This window comes from Chaetura pelagica, unplaced genomic scaffold (assembly GCF_000747805.2).
Source record: "Chaetura pelagica isolate M959 unplaced genomic scaffold, ChaPel_1.0 scaffold265, whole genome shotgun sequence".
NCBI lineage: Eukaryota > Metazoa > Chordata > Aves > Apodiformes > Apodidae > Chaetura > Chaetura pelagica.
This window is the reverse complement of record NW_009953449.1, coordinates 821,920-841,532: the sequence shown is the minus strand read 5'-3', so window position 1 is coordinate 841,532 and position 19,613 is coordinate 821,920. Positions and strand designations below refer to the sequence as shown.

Sequence of the window (19,613 nt, the reverse complement as noted above, 5' to 3'; positions counted from 1 at the left end):
TAACAGGAAAATATTTTGAATTTTATTTTTTCACGTTATTATCAAGTACACAATTACAATAATGTCACACATCCCTATATGATTCTATGTATTTTGTTTTTTTCTTTTGTCTTTTTTACAAAGTGTACAGAGGGAAGGACGTATACAATATTTAACAGGGTATTTTCTACAGAACAATAATTTATATTATGTCCTTGTAAAAATCTGTACCTTTTTTAAACATTAAACTGAAACATCCATTGTATAGCATTTGCTAAGCAAATTTTTTAAGAATTAAAACTAACCTGTAACTAATGTCAGTACATTAACAATAACTATAATTTCATTTTCTCTTTATACAGACAAATACATTTTACAAAATCCACTTGACCAAACCCTTATTAAAAAAAAAAGTTTCAACATTGTGCTTGGAAAAAAAAAAGAAAAAAAGAAAAAAAAAGTGTATGATTCCAGGCTACGTAAGAGAAAGAAAACGTATAAAATTGTGTTCTTTGTCTTTCAGCTTATTTAAAAAAATAAAGTTCGAAATGGCTAAAATCCTCGGCGATGCTCTGGGAATTTATGCTGATTTTGTACACTTTTCATGTTTCCAGTTAGAAAATGCTTGAATGTAAGGGGGGAGGGGAAGTCACAGGAGGATACTCGGCAAGATGCAAATGGAAAATCTCTACTGGGTTTTACTGCATGTGATTTGGCAATCAGTAGGCAACAGGCAGACAGCTACGGCCATGTGGGAAATCCACTGACTTGCCCGGGGATTTCAAGGAAGGCACAGTGCAGCACATCTAGGTATGACACACTAAAGGTTCACGGCCTGTTAGTAGCAATATTGTACAAGAATAAGTTGGACAAGCCTGGGGGCACTGTAAGGCAGGCATCGTAAGAAAAAAAAACACGTTAGACAATAAAGGTAGTGACATGGCATTCGACTGTCCCGAACTGCAAACTAAACACAAGTATTTCATCTTACAGTGAAATAGACGGGATGAGCAGTAGAGCAGGGCTCAGTAACACAACAAAATACAAAAGGTTTAGAAGATGCACGTCTGAAAGGAAACCTTCTTCCCTTAGTCACCCCAAACCTGAACTCATCACTAAAACTCTGGTTTGATTTCAATAGGAGTTTGCCTGCCCAGAAACAAGAGGCAATGTTGAGCCAGGCTCTGCACCCTTTCCATTAGTGAATTGTTGGTTACAAATCTATTTGAGCTGGCAGGCAGACAGGTCCAGATTCTACAATCCATTGCCAACCAGTGGCTTTGGTGGGAATTCGGGTAAGGAGAGCACAGACGGGTCCTCAAATCTGGCATGTAATTAAATGGTTTGGGTTTTTTGCTCCACAGTTGTCATTAAGGTACATGACTTGGTGCTTGGTACATTGGTGCCACAATGAACAAATGATATGGCGCTATTTTATAATAGTCTTCAGGTGGCAAAATTGCATATAATAATTGTAATGTTCTCCCAGCTGTTTATAAACAGATTAAAATAACTGGGTTAATTCTGGATACTGTACTAATTAATAAACAGCAGCTCAAGACAGCTGCTAATGGCTCAGGAAAAACATTCAGTTTAGAACCAGTTCTGTTACTGTTGTAAGTTACCTTTCCTATTAAGGATATCTACATTAGAACACCTCTACTCCTTAAGAATGCATCTGCTCCACTCCATCCCCCTCTGAAGCTCTCACTGTAAATATCACCTTTCCAAAATGGAGGCACCTCTTGGTCTTAAATTTTATTCTAAAACAACTCACAATAAAAATGTGACTTGAACCATAAACTGTTCTTTCAAAGAAACACTAATATACACAAGAGCATTAAGTCTGAGGTACGTTTACCAGCACGTACAGACAAGCTGTGATCTATTTTAACTCTGCAAATGGAACAACAGTATTTTATGCTTCCAACATTAAGACAGAAGTAAATTGAAAAATAAAACCAAACTCATTTTTAACACGCAAAAACTTTCAAAGACAAAGAAGCACTGGACAATAAACAAAATATTTGAGCATACTTTTAAATTCACCAAAGAAAGATAACACATGCCCCAAACAATTTTCTTGAAAATTTTTATCTCTGAAACCCAAATTCAAATGCAGAATAGTTTTCTGCAACAAAGCTAGATGCGTAACTCCTCAAATGGAAAATAGTTAACCTGCCACAAAGTCTGTATAGTCAAAACAAAACAATCAGGTGGGCCCTAGTGACTTTTATCTTCAACATCACAAATTCCCATTGTATACACACCTCTGACAATTTTACCAAGAGAAATTTCATATTTTTAAAATTCACGACAAAACTGCATTAACATGGACACTGAGTATCAACGAGGTCAGTAAGATAAATATACTTAAATAAACTATTACGGTTGAAAAATTCATTAAGAGACAGGGTTTACTTTATTAAATGCAACTTTATTGTTGCCATCTTTTCTTCATTTATTAAACAAACTGAATAGAATTCAGAACACGCTACTGAACAAAAGGTATAAAAGTCAACTAGAAGCAATAATCCTATTTTTATACAGCAACAAATCAAATGCACAGTATGTTTTTTTTTGTTGTGTTTTTTTTTGTGTCTGTGTGTGTGTGATCGCAGGTGATTTGCTTTAAAATAAGCTAACTGCCTGACAGGCAAAATTCCTTTTATAATTCCAGCCGTAAGTCTATGACAGAGACTTTAAGGCAGCCCAACATCTTTATGATGCCGCATAATGTGCTGGTTCTTCTCTGAAGGCCTTCGGAACCCTTTCTTGCAGTACTCACAACGGTGAGGGTAATCTTTTGTATGAATGGAAATAACATGCCGTTTGAAGCCTGAGGCATCTGTAGTGCTATACTCACAGTACTCGCATTGATAAACTTTCCTGCCACTGTGTGTTTTCATGTGTTTTTTCAGCTCATTCTGCTGCCTAAAGCCCTTTCTACATCTCTTGCACCTGAATGGAAGATCCTTTGTGTGAACTGAGAGTATGTGGCGACTCAGAATGAAGGGATCTGCAATCTTAAAGTCACAATGTCTGCATTGGTGCAATTTTTTACCCTTGTGAGCCGCCACGTGTTTTTTCAGTTCCGAAGGCCTATGAAAGCCTTTATCACACATATCACACTTGTGGGGATAGTCTTTTGTGTGGACCGAGATTATGTGTCGTTTCAGATCACTCGAGTTGGAGCTCTTATGGTCACAATGCAAACACTGATGTGTTTTGCTTTCTTGATGCATAAGTGTATGTTGCTGTAGCTCTTTGGTATCTGAGAAAGTCTGGAAACAAATATCACACTTAAGTGGCGTTTCCTTACTGTGTTTAGTCTTTACATGAGTTTTCAAGTTGGAAGAGTCGGCAGAGCGGTATTCGCAGTATTGGCACTGGTAGGGCTTTTCACCAGTGTGGATCCGCATGTGCTTCTTCAGCTCCGACGGGTGGCGGAACCCTTTGCCACACTCCACGCAAATGTGAGGAAAGTTCTTGCTGTGGACAGCTAGAAGGTGGTGACTCAGTAATCCTTGTTCTGCTGTCTCGTAATCGCAGAATTTGCACTTGTGCATTTTATTAACTCCTTTGTCCCTGTGCACCATCTTGTGAGTAAATAAAGTTCCCGGGTGGGAGAAGCTTTTCCCACACTCATCGCACTCGATAAGCTTTTCTGTTTTGTTGGTCAGCTTATGACTCTCCAAGTGGTTATGTAAACTTATTTTCTTATTCGTAGTGTAATCACAGTCCGTGCATCTGTATTTCTTCTTCGTAAGAAGGTGTTCCGGGTGGTTTTTCATGTGCCTTTTCAAGAAGCCTCTCGATTTAAATTTCTTTCCGCAAATCATGCAGGGGTAGACTGTCAACGGATGACCATCAGGGCCAATGATTATTGCTGAAAAACACAAAAAACCCTTAATCAATACTGTACAACAACACAACACTTTATTAAATATCACATTCCAACCTTAACAATCAGCTGAATTGTTCAATAAGATCAGAGACAGACATATACACTGTATTACATACTAAACAAGCTTGTTACTGGGTTAGGTAGAAGAAACTGAGATAATTACTACTTTAATTCATTATTATTATCATTAAGAGAAAGGAAATACTGGTCTTGATGGAAACAACCAAAGTATTGCCTAGCTGTTCTTCACCTTGAGTAATTCTACTTGGAAGAATTCTGACTTGAGTTCACACCTTCAGTACAGAAACTGATTATGGTGCAAGGAACAGCAGGCAACTTGTTAAACCAAGTATTACATAGTAAGCAGAGCACATGATCTCTTTTGACTTTCCACAGATCTGTAGATAAAGATTAATCTGGCAGTTTAATCACCTACCACTGACTACAATTCACATGTCCCCAAACTAACACCTCCTTCTTGTGCCATCTGTCACAGTTACAGTCTGAAGAGGTATCAAGCAGGAATCAATGAGAAGACATTTTGCACTCATCAGCATGATTTGTTTACCCTGACTTTGTGTAGGCATGCCTTTAAAAAGCTCTCTTTTCCAAAAATGTTTTAAGAGGAGAACTGACTAGGTAACTGGAAACAGTAAAAGCAAACTTTGCCTGGTTTACTAAGTCAGTGCCAGACAAAACAGAACTCCTACAGCTCAGTCACAATTTGGAAAAAAACTCAGAATCACTTAAGCAAGGCTAATTCAGCTTTGTCAGACCAAATAAAGTATCCAGACCATAACGCAGTAACAGACAGAAACCAAATAATGCCAAAACCGCACATCTGTTCTTACAGATGCAAGAACATTGGCATGAACATCAAAGCAATTTATATTACTATTAAAGGGTACAGAACTTACACTACCTACTGTAACATAAATGTTCAGATTTTCCAGTTACTTATTGAGCTAATATAATGAAATGTATTATTCTATGTATTTTTAATAAAGACAAAAAGGGTTTTTGAAAAGTGTTATTACAGAATAGTGTTCATCTAACATCACCTTTTAAAAAGCTACATTAAACATTAAAATTGGTGTGGCAAGTGAAGTATATAGTTTTTAACCTTTTGCTATTATACTGATTTTTTTCTGTCAGAGATGTTTCCTTTAAAACACCCCTCACAGCCCAAACCAGCTACGAATTAAAAAACTTCAAAATCAAACATGCCCTCATTTATGATGTAGAAGTGTTGTCCAAAAATGAATTTCCAAAATAATAACTTTTTTTTACAAGACATTGCACAATCTACCAGTAAAGCACATCCACTTATGGGTAAGTGCCTAGAATACAAGTACGTGCCAGCCACTGAATACTCACCTGTTTGATACTGCCTAGACTCAGGTCTCCTTTTTTTCTTTGGTTTTTGCTTAGCCAGTCTCCCAAGTCCAGCTGACTCATCTATGTGCAAAAGAGCACTTGCAGTGCCATTTCGACTTTCGATGCCATCATTGTTATTACCTAATAAGATAATTTAAAACGTTACATACCACCATCGCTCTAGAGATTATTTGAGCAACAAACTCTACAACAAAAGAAGTGATCAAGTATTATCTGGACATTTGAACCAACCATAATAATGTGCAGGATGAGCTGCAAAACTTCTCTGTAGGTAGGTTACAAATTTTGGTATTATGAACCTGGAAACATTGTCATTGTTCAACTAATTTTACAGAAGTACACAATTCACAGGAATTAATGTTACTCCCTTTCACAAAGACCTCTCCCTTAATTTCAGTGGGTTTTGCCTTTCTTTGGTTGCTACTTATGCCCGAAATGTTAAATATCAGTAAACATGTTTTAATGTCAGTCACAACATGTACAGCACCTCATTTTCTTCTTGGTCCTGAAAGATATTCATGTGTGAGCCCACATTCCCTCCCTGCTGGGCATCTGAATTCACCTAGCTGAAGCGTCTCACACACTAAGTTTCAGATCTGGAACTGCAATCCAATAATCATTCTGAACAGCCCATAAACTTGCACAGAAAGTACACCATTTACTATTTGCACACCTGATGCTTTAAAGATTAAGAATTCTTTCTACTGGGAACAAAAAGCATGCTTAGTATTGTATAATAGAAAGAAGAAAGCAATATTTTCCTTGCAGAGCTTGATGTTTAACACACAAATGTATAACTGGATGTAAAACAAACATGAAAATCACAAGTATATATCTCTATATAATCAGGATAGCATTTATTTGCAATCAGTTTAACACTGGAGATTTAAGGGCATATGTAAATTTTAATAATAAATGTTGTGGTTAAGTATTTACTTGAATCAATAAGACGTGACAGTTCCAAGTGAAAGCAAAGGACATAAGTCAGGAAGACTGAAGAGGAAGAAAGTGCAAGATGCTCAATGGCTGTTCCGTTTGTAGGGTGCTGAGAATGAATATTCATGATTAACACAGGAAGGCACAAAGCCAGCAACAGGCATGTGCAGAGCCTGTAGATTCTGATCTATATGACAGCTCAACTGTTGAACAGCAAATGTGGCAAGCGACAAACATTGAAAACAAAAACACATTTCACATCTTACACATAGAAAGTTTGTAGCAAGTGCATGAAGTGTTCTTTTAAAGTATAACATAAAACAGCCTTCATAGTTTTCCTAATATTCAAATAAAACTAGAAACTTTATGGAATGTAAAGCACTGTGGGACTGGGCTTTGCTACAACGCAGCAACAAACCAAATTTAACATTTTAAGATGCCACTGTTAGCAGCTTTTAAACCCTCTTTAAGTAGAAATCTGAGAAGTGCAGATGACAAACCTCTGCCACTGTCATGCCTTCATACTTCATTATATCTTCCCTTCCTTGTCTTTCACCCTGCATGCTAGGTTGCTTACTGCTGACAGTGCAATGATTTCAGAGTTTCCCATATTCTTAAATTCTCAATTCCACCTCTCTGTTCTTAATACACTCTGCTCAATTTTATCCTCCTCCAAAATGAATGCATGTTCAGTCTACAACTGCTGTTTCAAGTTAATTTAATTTCATTTTTAAATCCCACTCAACCTGGCTTCTGCCCCTTCCTCTCCACTGGAACTGTGCTCACCAAGTATATGGCCAAAGATAAGGCTCTAAGTACACAAACTGCCCATCTCCTAAGCAACTTCTAGCACACGCTGTCCCTGAAATCTTGCCCCCCCTTGACTTAGGTCTGTGATTCCAGACCCCATCTGCATTCTCAGCACTTCCCTGCCATTTTTTTGCTGGTGCCATCACCACAATCCATATCATGCAGACATATAAACTAAGTTTTGTCTTCTACTCCACTATTTCTTCTGCTTTGTTTACTCAAAGTACCTTTAGAAGGAGAACAGGGTGATATAGAAACATTTCCAAAACAAGATTTTGGTCTACCAGCTTATGTTCATCTTGGAAATCAATTTGTGAATAAGTTGGTTCTCAGATACTAGTATTCAAGAAACATGGTTCTGCAGGCTGGAAATATTCTCAAGTTTCTGCTGTAACTTTACGATGTCTCCCTCCAGCTTCTTTTTTGTTAATCAGTTAATAATTTCCATTAGTGAAATTGCATATTTATATGTTCCTGCTAGAAAGCATTTAAATCAGGCTAGAGGTCAGTGTTGCTGTCCACCATTACACTGAATCTTACATACTCCATCTGCTTTTTTCCCCCCCAAAAATAAAAAATAGTCAGTTTTACTACTTCTACTCCCAAGCCAGCTGTGCCCTAAAATTGTGAAGGACAGATTTATTTGAGATGCAATTTTTCAGCCAAAAGCTCATGTCCTTCTCCTTCTATATAATAAAAACTTAACTGAAAATGTCTGTTAAAATAGGAATAAAAAGAAGCTTGCTTTACATCATCTTCCTCCCCCCGCCCCCCAGTTTTAAGGCTAATTATGCCAAGAAACCATTCTTAAACTAAACCTTTAAAAACAAACACAAAAGCACACATATTCCACTACCCTCCAAAAACCAATCCCCAACTTGGCTACAGACAGTGTTTCCAAGAGGAATCCTTTGAGTATTACCTACCATAAGCTGCTGCCCAAGCTATAGGCATGAAAGTTTTAATTTCATTGTCATCAATTTGCTGTTCATGGGCCACTGCTGCGTCCTCCTCTCCTACAATAACCTCCATATAAACCTCATCAGTTATTTCTGCAACATCTAGGAAGAAAAAAAATAATTCAAGAAAAAATTAATAGGAACACTGCATTGCTGAAAGTGAAAATCCCTGTTCCCAAATGAAAGCCACCTACTTACTTAAGTCTTCATCTTCGTGCTGAGAATCATTTACAGTCATGTAAACCATTTTCTCCCTTGGAATACGAATACTGCTATTTTGCTCAAGCAATCCAACTGCATGGTCATTCTCCGGTTCACTCTCCACTATGTCTACTGTGCCACCTAATTAGGAAAATCAGAGCAAAATACTTTAAATACACTTTGTTCATATTTTATGCTAAACTGCAGAAAACTGAAAGTTTGTAACTTTTCAAAATTAGACCCACAACTTTTTACAGATGACTTGAGAGAAATCACAGTCTCTAATTATGTAGTATTTCAAATGTCAGCTTGGAGTATTCTAAAATGAGCGTATTTTACCTAAATCATCTTCTCCAGGATCTGCTTTGAATATATAGACCTTGATGACTTCTGGACAAATGCCATCCACTTTACATGAGCCACTTTCTGACTCTGCTTCCATGGTAATTTCAGCAGAACCTTCATGTTCTATCTTACCAGCATCATCCACTACAAAAACAAGTTATTACAATTATCCAGTCATATACAGACAGACATATATAAGAGACTTCATTACTTTATTACTCAAATTTGGAAGCAGATTATGTTGTGATAAAGCACCTACCCATAAACATTTTTTTCATATCCTTCAACACACCAACAATAAAGACAGAAATAAATTCAAGCCATATCTTCTACTTTAGGGGAAACTACAAGAGCGCTGCAGTGATATGACCAAGGCAAGAGCACCACACCAAGCAATACTACTAGGGAAATAATGATCTGCAGCAAGATGATGGTAGGAAGAAACTGTGTATTGTACTGCACCTGTTCTGTGGCATAATTTCACTCATTCTGAGTTTTAACTTTTTCTCCTTCCCTAATAGATAATCAGCTGTTTTTCTCAAAAGCATTATCTGTTGCTTAACCCTATCTCTAATGCAGGCAGTACTGGTGCTGCCAGTCAGACTTGGCTCCTTGCAAAGTGGCATTATTGATGCCTCTTCAGTGGACTAGAGAATGAAAACTACAGGGAGAAGAACCTCCACTTGCCTCATCCACTCAACAGCTGAGCAAAGTGTTGAAGTGCAGCCCTGAAACTACAGTACCGGTGAACCTATTCAGCTAACTGTTCATGGTGCCCTTACTGAAAGGGACTTCCACTGAATTTTGTGCTGTAGCCCTATATACTCTCCTTACTTTCATCTCTAATTGTGTTCTCTTCCTTTCAGAGGTGCACTGACACCACGCTTCAGTTTGAGCTGCCACAACTTGCCTAGGCCTCCCACATAAACATGGCTAACAGCCAGCTTTATGAGGAACACATTTCTGATTTTGAAGACATACTCTACACAGGCACGTGCACACAGAAACCATCTTACTTTACCAACTGTGGATTTGCAAGAAAAAAATGCTAAATACATGTTCACAAAAATCAAATCTGGCATCTCAAGGCCTTCACAGACTCTCCCAACTTCAGAAGCCCCCAGAGTTTCTCAAGTGTTGACGTAATTTAAGAATTCTTAACATGATGGCATACTTTTGAAATTTGTTCATAAAAGTCACTTTTGGAGGCTGACAAGGCTCCCTTAGAGCCATGCTTACCTTTTATTCAAAACAACAAAACATGAAATTTATACTAAAGGAAGTGTAAGGACTGTCCCATAAATGCTGTGGAATTTTTAACTACCATGTCTAGCACATACAAAATACTTAATAACCTATGCTCATTTTACTGGCACTCACTAAATTACTCTTCTAACTAAATGATGGCTTTACTAATCACTAACTGCAATTCTTCCATTTACTTTAAGATCTACCTAAAAAAAAAACAAACCTCAAAACTTTATTACTATTTTTTTCCTGCCATGAAGTTAATAAATTAGCCTTTACATTAGATAAACTGTATGTAAGTACAATTTCTCAATCAGGCATCATTATTCACAAAGAAATATTAATAACATTAAGTTATGAAGCACTGAAATACATTAGTCTATCTCTCTCCACATAAAAAGAGCTGCACAAAAACCATTAGTCTTAGGCCAAGTTCATGATCAACGGCCGCCACACGGAACGTTCCAAGCAGTACCATGTTTTAAAAATGATTTTGTGTCACGGGACAACATAACGTCTTGTAGCTGAAACCCCAGAGAATTTAAAAAGTAAAAACCATAAGATGTTCTTTTGAACCATGTTGACAACACCACTCCACGGTATGTACATTGTTACTGAGCAGATTTAATGAATTCTTTGGCATATGTAGGAAACATCAAACATCACTGGAATTCTGACAAAAAGAAAACTTGCTGTCATTTCTACACTAGATTTATGTAGTTGTTCTCCTTTTAACTTGGCTGTTTCCATTGTCACGCATGTGAAGCCTTGGAAGGCTTTCAAATCAATGTAGACTGTTTTCACACTGCTGAAGCCAAAGGGGAAGTCTGCCACTAAGCTCAACTGAAGCTGGAACATATTCAAAGAAGGAAAATGATGGCTGAAGCAATCTAAGAGAAAACAAATCTACATGCACCAGTGCGAAACAGGCTGGGCTCTTTTAACCAAAACACAGTTTTTTTACTTCAATAATTACATGGAAGCATCCACTGATAACATTCACACAACAGAAGAATTCTAGATCTTAAAAATATGCTCCATTTACTTTTTGAAATAAGTTCTCCAAGGTTCAAAGTCATCTTTTACACAACAAGATTTTTAAAAATTGTTATACAATTTAGAGTTTGTTTACCCCCAACTTCCCTCTACATTCAAGTGTTTTCAAAATGTAACAGTCGGTTTAAATATTTTTATCAGCACCATTAAACTGTAAAGAAACTCGTGTGTAGGAATATTAGGCCAACTTTTCTCATCCAAAAGAAAAAAAATTCACATTGACAGGCAGTAATACTTGAAAAACGGAAGTCCCTGAAGGGCTTGAAAAGTATTTGCAGTATACTAACAAACTGCTAACAGGAAAGGTAGGGTGAAAAGAAAAAGGTAAAATAAAATACATCAGAAGAGACAAACAAGGCAAAAGAGAATGGTTATCTCTTGCAAAAAGCACCATTTCCATGGTATTTTGTCCTATGGATACATAAGCATTTATCCGTACTGATTCACTGATGCTCTGGCAGCATTTATGAAATCTGATTTCTATTTAATACTTGCCCTATGTTTCTGCATTCTCCACATACCTCAGTCTCACAATCAGAGAAAATTATTTTCATAAATACTTGACTGATCAATGTTCGAAGTTGGAACTCTGATGATATTTGAAATTTTAATTCAAATTCACAGCCCATCAAGAGATCCCACAAATACCATGCATGACTAATCACATTGTTCCTCTTGGAAATCACAAAAAACACGCTCACAACCCCAAAATTCACAAAGTAGCATTAGTTAAGATTGCAAGAGACTACTTCTTTTCAAGTAGACAGCAGGCAGTTATTAAACTAGTCACAAGTCCCATGCTAGTTCAGACTAGCACTATTCCAATGCTGTCACATCTTGTGCCTTAATTTAATTAGATTTAACAGAACACAAAAAACTTCTTATGTATAATTTTTTTTCTCTACTAGCTTGACTTCAATAAACAAGCCAATTCAGATGAATTCTCCAAGTTAAAAAAAGAAAGAAGGAAAAGAGTGAACAAAAATTGTAGATGTTATTTTATGTATGTTTCAAGAATGCATCCTATGGCTAAGTCTGCTGATGTTCTTCAGACTTCACTAATTACACTTTGCATATTATAAGTTATAAGAAAAAAATAAAAAATAAGCACTTTTCCAATGTTGGAATAATTGCTTCTATATAATAATGCTTGAATTTTTACTAAAAGCATAGATGAGAAAGATGTTATACAACATGAAAGATGTAGCCTTTTTAAAACGTTCTACTTATCATTTACAGTACAAGAAAATGACAAAAAGAAACCAAGATATAGAAAAGGAATAAGAAATAAAGCAAAAAAAAATAATAATGCAGGCAGCATTAACAACAGATTGCTTGTTTAATGTGTTCTATCTTAATGACATTCGTCTCCTAGAAAATATTAGATCTAATTTTAAAAAATCATATAAAGCCATAAACTGTAATGTCCAACCATTAATTATCTCCTGTGTCTTTACCCTCCTATTAAAACCGACGATTTTTTGGAACAGAAACAAGCTCCTGTGCCTTCATAATACAAAAAACATTTAAAAGCCAACCAAGACCAGTTCCCCCACATAGAAGCATAAATAGCCCAAGATACTGCATTTGCTTGAATGGTATGCACATCTTTGTTTAACCATGACACATACATGAAGAAGCTGTTTTTTGTTTTTTATTTAATGTATACAGACTTTGTAGCCTAGCAGTCTTTTACTCCTAACTAGAAAAAATGCAAATATCTGTAACTGTCTTATTTTTAAAAATTCTTTCTATAAGCTTTTACATTTATTCTTTCCTATCATTTGTCCTTTACATGGAATTAAATGAGGAACATAAAAAGGATTGTAAAAGAGAAAACTAAAGCACTAAGAAACCATTCCTCTTTTCACGTACACACTGCCCATTGCTAAATAACACACAGAAAAAAATAATACAGACATTCTAAGAAAAAGTCTGTCTCTACATCAGTTCAACAGATTTTAAAATCTGTCTATGGAATAATCTATTCTGTCAGACCTCATGTTCCCTAATTATACTCTTTGCTGTTACAAATATGCGTATCATGAGATACTTGCCTGCTTACAAAACAATCCTATTTAATTATTCTTAATGAAAAAGACCACTGCTACCTATTCTGTTTTCTCTAAAATAGATTAAAAGCATGCTGTATTCCCCAGACAGACTTTGTTCTGTTATCTGTGAATAGAAACATTTTACTTCTACTTCACTTGATAGCAAAGAATTCCTAGTTTGCTGTAGAAGTTATTTTTACCATTCCGTTTTTTCTTGAATGGCAAAGCAGGTTTCCTAACCTGTGAAAAAGCACAAATCTGTTCTGTTTTGATTTCAATACCACTGCCATTACACATGAGCAACAGTATGTGCCCTATGCTTCTGAAACTTCCCTCAGGGTAGCAATACAGCAGAGGATTGTTCGTGCCACTCCAGTGATCATGCAAGAAGAACAGCAGCAAACTTCACCTCACAGAAACAAAAATGTTATTTCCTGCATTTTTAAGAATCCCTGGCAAAATAGAGGGAAGCATCTATTTAAGCTAAAAAAACAAATAAAAGCATTTTACTTTCTTCACTGTAAGTGACAGCATAAAGAAGGCATGAACTTTATGCCTTTGTTGATCAGATCCATTGTTTCCAACTTGAACATGCAACAAGGATGAGAAAAGATGCAACCATTATTCTCCCTGAACCCTGGGTTCTCACACTCAGACACAAGAATCAAAAGATGTGTCTAACTCCAGGCAAAGTAAGGATATGGATAGATATAAGACAGCCCCTTTATTTGCAAACATTGTACAACTATCTAAAATTGCAGCTTCAACTTCGTGAGGCTATGCTTCCCTCTCTACCCAGACTCTCCTTGTCAAACCTTTGTGCATCACCATTTAAGAGCATATCAGAGTACAACTTTTTGTCTTAAGGAATGAGCTCCTGGCAGAGGATGTGTCTTACTTGACAAATTGAATAAAATCAGAGAAGTATAAATCTTCATTTCCATTTTATTGCCAGGTGTAAGGCCCTACCTTCCTTAGTAAAAGCAATCAAAAAATGCTTTTTTTTGTTGTTTTGACAAACACTAGCTAATATCACCATTACTGTTTCACTTAAAAAGAAATTATTTTTGAAGTCTTAAAATTTGCTACCAAATAATTACTATCAGTGTGAGCTGGAACAAAATTTATCCTTTCCTGATCAAACTCATGAACTGGATTGTTGTGGCATACGAAAGAAAAAATGATTTATTAAACCTCCTTAAAGCTACTAACTGGTAGCAGTTTTCATTCTTTGCTGAATAAGTATCCAATTCTGCTCTTCCATAAGTGCCTCAAATCTACCATGGACAAAAAAATGAACCTTGAGGGCAAAGACAAAGTATTCAAGAAAAAAGGTGATCACATCAAAAAGTATAGGATAATATAAGCTGTGCCAAAAAGCTCTATCTTGGAAATGAAAAAAAACCAACAAAGGCATATCAATGCAGAAGCTAAATTAAATGTAGATGGAAAAATAAATATTAAAATACTGAGTTTATTGAAGCAAAGTCACAGAATAAAACCCACAGGGACTGTACTCTTTGAAAAGACAAACCAGCCTGAAACCAGGAAAGAAGGTAGTAGAAACACAGTATTAAAAAAGTACAATACTTATTTCAAAGTAGGTGTTTTCAGGATAAAAAAAATTATCTCAGTTTAAGAAGAATCTAGGTAGATTCAATTCACTAGGAACAAAAAAGGAAACACTTAAAAAGAGAGCCACAAGATAGGATGAAGACAACAAAAAGATTTTGCCAATAACTTCCACTGAAGAGTATAGACTGAGAAACCTACAACAGAAAGAAATGCAAAGTGTCATCCCCTGTTCTGCAAGTGACTAGATGAAAAACTACAGACAAAAGCATCCTCAAGAACACAGGCTATGTCCCAGATTTGGGAAGCAACTACATTTGGCTACTGTAATGGCAGACAAAATTGCATTTCAACATCTGCTCCAGCAGTTCAGGGAGGTTTGCCAGAATGAAGCACCAATTTACAGGTTAGCATGAAAAATCAAAACTAGGCTAACACTGATACCTTTTAAAAGCCACTAAGTTCAACTGAAGAACTGAGACTGACAACCGATCAATAAACACATACACTGCCAATGCAAAAAAAATGATATGGAAATAAATTCAAATAATATTTTCCATACAGCGAAGAGACTGTTTGGAAAGATAAGTCTTTACTTGATGGAAACGCACTAGACTCTGACTTCACAACCAGAAGAACTTGTTATGCTGGCTCTAAACACATCAGGTGGTAATAGGGAACTTCCCTTTAAAATGAACTGTAAAGCCGACTTAACATTTTAAACACAAAGGATGCATGTTTTGCAGCATAATGATTGTTTTAAATGTTGGCTTATTTAAGGTTCTGAATCTAAACAAAGTACACTGCAAGACTATCAATAGCCATTTAATATTAAATAAGAGCATGAAACTATAAAAATACATGACTGAAAACAGAGAATATGCCAGCACAACTAAACAATTAAACTCCTGTGTTTTCTGCCAGTTACCAGCACGACTGGTACATCTAAGAAGACTTCCTAGGTGGGTGGGTATTTCAGGGATCAGGCAATATGGCATCTGCTAAGACATTCTGTCTTCATTCAGCCACTGGCAATGGTTGAATGGGACACGTATCTACCCACCCCTCTTAATTGAATTTACACAGTTTGCAGCATGCTCCTGCAGGCACAGAAGCCTCATTCTGCTGCCCCTGCGGCAGGACCACTAAGCTGCAGGGAACAGGTAGTGGCCCTGCAGAGAGGGCAGGAGCAACAGCATCTTAAAGAGCTACAGTCAAGGATAAGAAACAGGTTAAGGATCACCACCAGAGCCTCTACACAGTCAGGCCTCAAGTATCCATACATGGATTATCCACTTTGTTGCAGGTGCAGAAGCATTTTAACTGCTTTCATCTGATCTTACTTGGGTCCAGAATCAGAAAGCTGCATCTGTACCATAATGCACACAGTGCATTTTTTAGTTTGGATAAATCCTATTTCAGAGAGCAGCATGCCTGATCTATTTTGCCTCAGTATGATCTTGCAGATTAATTTTACAATATTTTGCATTATCCCATGTCATTGTTTTCCCAGATAATAGAGAATTAACTGTACCTCATATAAACTCAAAACATGGCTGCACAAGGTTATTCAAGGAACTCAAGAGATGATAAATTAAGAAATGCAGTGATCCTAGGTAAGGAGAAGCAACATTAAAATCCATAAGTACAGAATATAAAATTAAAACAAGTCATTATACAATTCAAAAGTGTCCAAAGGGGAAAAAAAAGAAAAAAAAAGGTAACTGAAGCAGAGCATTAAGTATGCCTCATCAATGGAGTTATTTAATGATAGACAAAATTGAAGTGCCTCAAATGGCAATTAAACCAACGACCCTAAAAAGCTTTTATATTTCTACTACAAACAAATGTTCAGCACTGACACTGATGTTCCTAGGTAATGCACTCAGTAAGCACTATAGTAAGGAACATACTTGAGTAACCTCTCGTTTGCACAAATGGATATCGTCAGTAGAAAAGGGACTGATGATATGCTGATTTTCTCCACCCTCTACTTTTAAGTCTTTTGAAATACAATTCAAGTGGATTATGCCACTGTTCCTAAAGGAGATTAAGATATCCAAGGTTGCTTCTCAGATATAAGCAGCAATAGCTACTCTTTTTGTTGTCAGCACACCTTCATCCCTTGCTTAATCAAGAGAAGAAAACACATCCTAACACCCAAGAAAACCACACTGTTGCCTGTATCTAATCATCAATAAGGTGGAAGGGGTGGAGGCCTAGCAAAAAAGAAGACAAGGATAACTAAGTAATTTGGACTTCCAAACCTCAGTTTTTTTACTTTCCCTTTTCCATTAAATAAATTTGTTTTCTCAATGTCTTAGCAGTAATCCTAGTAACCTGCACTAATAAACAATTGTTTTTCAAACAATGTCACCTTTACTTTCTTTCAGTTCTTACTAAGTGTATGGCATCTAGCTTAATAGAATTCTTAATCTTTTGTCTATGTGCTATAAAATGCTACAGAAATAATTTATAATCAGACATGCATTTGCCAGAATTTCTCTCCATTAGCTTCACTACAATTTTTAGCCAGTACATGGTTCCTAAAAATACCCCCATTTCAGTACACTTTTGAGATCTGCATTTCATTAGATAACACAGAAAATTTGGTTTGGGTACTGTTGCAAGCCCTTCCTCAAGTGTTTCAAGCACCACCCAGGCCCATATAATAGGAATTTTGACAGCTTTACCCAGAGACTTACAGGAAATCATAAGGTAATCCTCACAGTTGCCTTTCTCATCTTGATGTTCCACAGGGATTCCATTGGCATCAATCACTGCCTCTGATGCACAGTCTGCCACTAAGACTTCTTCAGAAACAACATCTGTTCCCAGAGTGTCGGTGACAATATCTGCTTCTTCGACATTATCATGAACTACATGTTCTACATGTCCAACTTCAGGTACATGCATTGACTCACTTGTCAGTACATGTTCTGGTATAGACATTGCTTCTGCTGTTATGTCAGAAGCTAAAACATCATCTGGGACAGTGCAATGAGCCAAAGAAACCTCTTCGGCTACGTCTGTGTCCAGCACTTGCTCAGGAATAATGACAGTTTCAGATACGTCTGGCTCCTCCATGATATCTGGGCACTGAACATCCTCAATAACAACATCTTCAATGACATCTTGGATAACTACAGAATCTGGATCGTCAGGAACAAAATTATGCACAGTTATATCTGAGTCGACTACATCTGAAACGAACACTGTTTCCTGTACTTCCACAACAATTTGATCTCCATCCATATGTCCTGCGTCAGCTCCTGAAAAACATAATTTAAATAGTGGTTAAATTGTAAAACTCACTCAGACGAAGTGGTAAATAATCAAAATTACTTCTATTTTACTTCAACTTTTACACTATGATGCAATTTACTATAAAACAGGCCTAACAGCCTATTATAAGCAACTAAGACAGGCAGATACATGGGGAAGTCATAAAGCAAGTAGGTGCTAGCAGAACTAAGACAATGTTTTGTCTCCTGGAAAAGGTTACCAATTTTTAGACTCTCCCCCAATATCCAAACAACTATTACTTGACAGAACAGTAACTCATTCATATTGCTCTGAGTAATAAAAACAAACAAAAACCAAAAGCAACTACTCTATATAAAGGCACTGATGCTGAATAGCACTTTTAAGAAAAGACAAAATAAATAAAAGCTGTCCATAGCATCTAATGTGAACACTCTTATTTACATATTATCCCCTGACAGACCTGTTGGATCAAAAAACGCATTTGGCTCATGTGGCTGCAATTCAAGCCCATCTTCATCCATGGCCTTTAACTCTCATCAGTCACAGTGCCTGTAGAAGGTAAAGAAGAAAAGTTATTTAACTCGTATCATGCTATAAAGGTTGCTTCTGCTTGAGCACTGAAAAGTAGGAGTTTTAAGTGCATACAAGTTAACAGAAGTTGGCACCTCTGGATTTTAAGATGAACCAGATTTCACTCAGGGTACCGGTTTTGGATTCCAGAATACTACTCTAGAACCCCAAACTCCCAGGATCTGAACAAAAGGAGTGTGAGCTTCAACATTCCAGGTCCATTTCTCAAAACTCCACAGCTCCAAAAACACAGAAGAAGCTGATAAAGGGATATGAAAATATTATTTTATCTTAATCTTACAAAGTCAGACAAAGCCTAGGCAAGTTCAGACTCAAGACTTTTTTGAATTGTAAGGAGCACTGTCAAATCAGTAAAGGTCAATAAGGTAGACTGAAGGTAAACAGCTAATAAACTGACATGCAAACGGCTTTTGATGTCCCCCTGTGTTCATACTTGTGCAGCCAGGAGGAAGTTACTCTTATGTAATTTCAGGAATTGAAATCATCAATGTAAACTGCTTCCAGAACAGAACACCAGATGCTTTCTAACTCCAGATGTGTATATATTTTAAAAACTCTCTCCCCAAGACAAAATACCTATTTGCTTTTTTTTTTGTATTAAAAAATATCACTAGTTCTTAAAAATTACCAAATGTCATATTCTGCCAAATTTCTTTGAACAGAGTATCAACATTTCTTCAGTGCATAATAACAACTTAATCTTTCAATCTTCTTAACAAAAGAACCAAAGAAGACCACAAAGTCAAATACTTACTAAAATCTGAAGCTGCAATCTAAATTTTGCTGCATACATTATGTTATAAATTGATGCAAACCTAGTTGGGTAAAAAATTATCTAACATAAACCCATACACTTGCACTTAGTTGAACTAGTTTCCTAGGTGGAACCAGGAAGAGGCAACAGAACGTTGCTACACATTTCTGCTTGTGTTTCTATACAAGTAGAAGATGCGATTCTACTTCCTCTGAACATTTTTTTCAGATGCAGGCAGAAATCTCCCCATTCCTGTGATACTTGCACAATAGACGTAAGGGAATATTAAGATTCTGCACAAGGTTCCTCTAAGTATCTTAGTCTTCCTGAATTACATCAACTAAAATCTACATTAAGTCTTCATGAAGGAAATGGCTATACTAAAGAAAAAATTAATAACTACTTCAGAACACAAACCTACCATTGTAATTGGTAGGAAGCATTTTCTAGACTTCACCACTTTTCTAGCTCAACTTTTCTCAACTCTTCACAGCTAGCCACCTAATTTTTAGATATTCATAGAAAGTATTTTTACA

The 19,613-nt window shown here is 36.5% G+C and overlaps 1 protein-coding gene across 2 annotated transcripts; it reads right to left on the bottom strand.

Moving 5' to 3' along the window:
• Nucleotides 1-1,732: 1,732 nt before the first annotated feature.
• ZFX (zinc finger protein, X-linked) lies at nucleotides 1,733-18,282 on the bottom strand. Of its 2 annotated transcripts, XM_009998488.1 has the most exons (7): nucleotides 18,193-18,282; nucleotides 17,171-17,737; nucleotides 8,530-8,679; nucleotides 8,188-8,331; nucleotides 7,957-8,091; nucleotides 5,264-5,404; nucleotides 1,733-3,868 (listed from the first exon to the last, which is right to left on the bottom strand). In XM_009998488.1, the coding sequence occupies exons 1-7, from the start codon at nucleotides 18,251-18,253 to the stop codon at nucleotides 2,682-2,684; spliced, it is 2,385 nt and encodes a 794-aa protein (XP_009996790.1). In that variant the 5' UTR covers nucleotides 18,254-18,282; the 3' UTR covers nucleotides 1,733-2,681. The 2 variants fall into 2 exon arrangements, with proteins under 2 accessions (XP_009996790.1, XP_009996791.1); XM_009998489.1 differs by lacking the exon at nucleotides 17,171-17,737 and having other exon boundaries at nucleotides 18,193-18,253.
• Nucleotides 18,283-19,613: the final 1,331 nt, after the last annotated feature.